Here is a 2374-nt window from a genome sequence, read left to right as displayed (position 1 = left end):
CTAACCAAGTCAAAAAGACACTGCTGTTTGCAGTGCCTTAATGCAAGCAGCTCCATGATGCTATAGGTTAGCACTTACCTGACCCAACGAATCTGGGGGGAATCCACTGCCAGACACCCCTTCCCAAAGTATTCCATGATGAGGAACGAGTGGAACGGAGGCATTGCATGTTCCAGGGTTTTTGGTGTGGTGATTGACTAGTGCCAACTCCAGACTGCTACACCCTTTGCAGAGTTTAGAGTAGCAGGATGGACTTTTATCGAAGGTATGACAGGTGTAGAGTCAGCACCACCTTACTATTCCTTGAAATTGGGTTGGAGGAGTGCTTATGACGACATGAGAGCACTCATTTCATGTAGTTCATAACAAAGGACATGCTCTCATACACCACTGTATCAAATCATTGCCCACTAACTGGAACTGTTGTCCTAGATCCGAGTCTCTAACACAAAATCAAGGAATGCATCTCGTAGCAACTATTACTAACTAACTTATTCAAATCATGCAGGTCAGTTTATTAGAAGAAAATCAAAATGAAAGATGCAAAAGCATCTCTCTACAACTCACATTGTCATGCCTTTCATGTAAAGAAAATATGGAATAAAACAGAGTCCTACTGATAATAATATATAAAATATTAGCTGTCTGGCTTACCATATTATATATAAATTACGAAAGTTATAAAAACCATACTGCAAAATCAGAAAGTACATTTTAAGATGTACACTGTACATATCTTGGTCATTGTGACTCCTCTGAAAATTTACATTCGCTTTTCAATTTAATCACATAAGGAATAACATTGAACATTTGTCAGGACATTCAACAGGTAGGTGTGACATTGCAAGTCTACATTGCATTTTTGCCCAAAAACAGTGAACATTTAATACTGCATTTTCTACACTGAATACCCTTCAACAGCCCTACCATATGCTATCCTCTACAGAGCTGTTAAATGTTGAGGTATAATTAATGCATGTTCACACCTACACCATCCCTGAGTTCTTCTGCACATGGTGGACTTTGAAAGGGATAGTTGGAAAACAAGTGTTAATAAGAGAACATTCAGTGGCTATTTGGAGAGCGTGACCACCAATTGTGGTATTAGAATGCGTTGAATTCAACGTGCCAAGTTGTTTCTCAAAACATTTCTTCCAAAATGCTTTCTAACAGCTGCTTTCACTTCATTATTTCGTAGACAATAAATTATTGGATTTAGAAGAGGAGTGACTACAGTATTGAAGACATTAACGAATTTGTTGATCTCAATAGGGAATGCATATGCTGGCCTTACGTATACAAAGATCACTGTTCCATACAAGATCGCTACTACAGTAAAGTGCGAAGCACAGGTGGAGAAGGCTTTCCTTCTTCCCTTCTGTGATGGGGTCCTTAGAATAGTAGAGACAATAAAGACGTAGGAAACTACGGTTACCAGGAAGGAAGGCAGGATGGCGCAGCAGCCAAAGAGGAAAACTACAATCTCCATCATGTGTGTATCAATGCACGAGAGTTTCAGCAATGGGGCTAAATCACAGAAAAAATGATTGACTTTGTTTGGACCACAATAGGGGAGTTTAGATACCAGAATTATCAGAAATGACATACACAGGAATGCAGTCAACCAGCAGGCAGCAGAAGCCTGGAGGCAAATCTTCTCATTCATGATGGTGGTGTAACGCAATGGGTTGCAAATGGCAAAGTAGCGGTCAACAGCCATCACACCCAGAACAAAGAACCCAGCGACACCTAAACTAACATAGAAGTATTGCTGAGTGAAGCAGCCAACAAAAGAAATGCTGTTCTTATGGAGAAGGGTGGATAACAGTTTTGGGACAATTGTTGAGGTGAAAAAGATTTCAATGATTAACAGTTGAGAGAGCAGAAGGTACATTGGTGTTTGAAGATGTTGGTCTAACTTCACAAGGGTGATGATGGTGATGTTGGCTGTCAGAGTGAGAATGTAGAAGGACAGAATTATGAAGAAGAAGAATATCTGAAACTCCACACCAATGGGGAGTCCCAAGAGCAGGAAACAGACCACTTCTGTATGGTTGACCATTTTTTCCTTTTTATTTCTGCAACGAAATATCAATGAGCTATAAATGAACACGTTCCCAGGAACAACGGAATCTGTACAGAAATAAATTAAATTCTCTGGTGTGATATATATTTTTTTTATTGAAACAGATAAACAGAAATGAACCAACTAAATCATGAACGAGACCTTAAAATGTTGAGCACGGTTCAACCAATCAAATTTCAAAGAATTTAAAAAGCGCAAAAAGCACCAGGAGACACAGAGCATGCATATTTAAAATCTATGATTAGATAGGGTTTACATTTTACCCTTAGCTCTAAACAGGTAATTGCG

General features: G+C 39.2%; 1 protein-coding gene across 1 annotated transcript; it reads right to left on the bottom strand.

The window, feature by feature from the left end:
* Positions 1-1120: 1120 nt before the first annotated feature.
* LOC147712298 (olfactory receptor 6M1-like) lies at positions 1121-2062 on the bottom strand. Its single transcript, XM_086919617.1, has one exon. The coding sequence runs from the start codon at positions 2060-2062 to the stop codon at positions 1121-1123; it is 942 nt and encodes a 313-aa protein (XP_086775743.1).
* Between the last annotated feature and the right edge of the window lie 312 nt (positions 2063-2374).

The sequence above is a fragment of the Lissotriton vulgaris genome, chromosome 5 (genome assembly GCF_964263255.1).
Source record: "Lissotriton vulgaris chromosome 5, aLisVul1.2, whole genome shotgun sequence".
Classification (NCBI taxonomy): Eukaryota; Metazoa; Chordata; class Amphibia; order Caudata; family Salamandridae; genus Lissotriton; species Lissotriton vulgaris.
This window is presented reverse-complemented; position numbering and strand designations above follow the sequence as displayed.

What these genes read in the sequence shown, in the direction of transcription:
- LOC147712298 (XM_086919617.1), bottom strand. Translation starts at nt 2,062, where the DNA reads ATGGTCAACCATACAGAAGTGGTCTGTTTCCTGCTCTTGGGACTCCCC.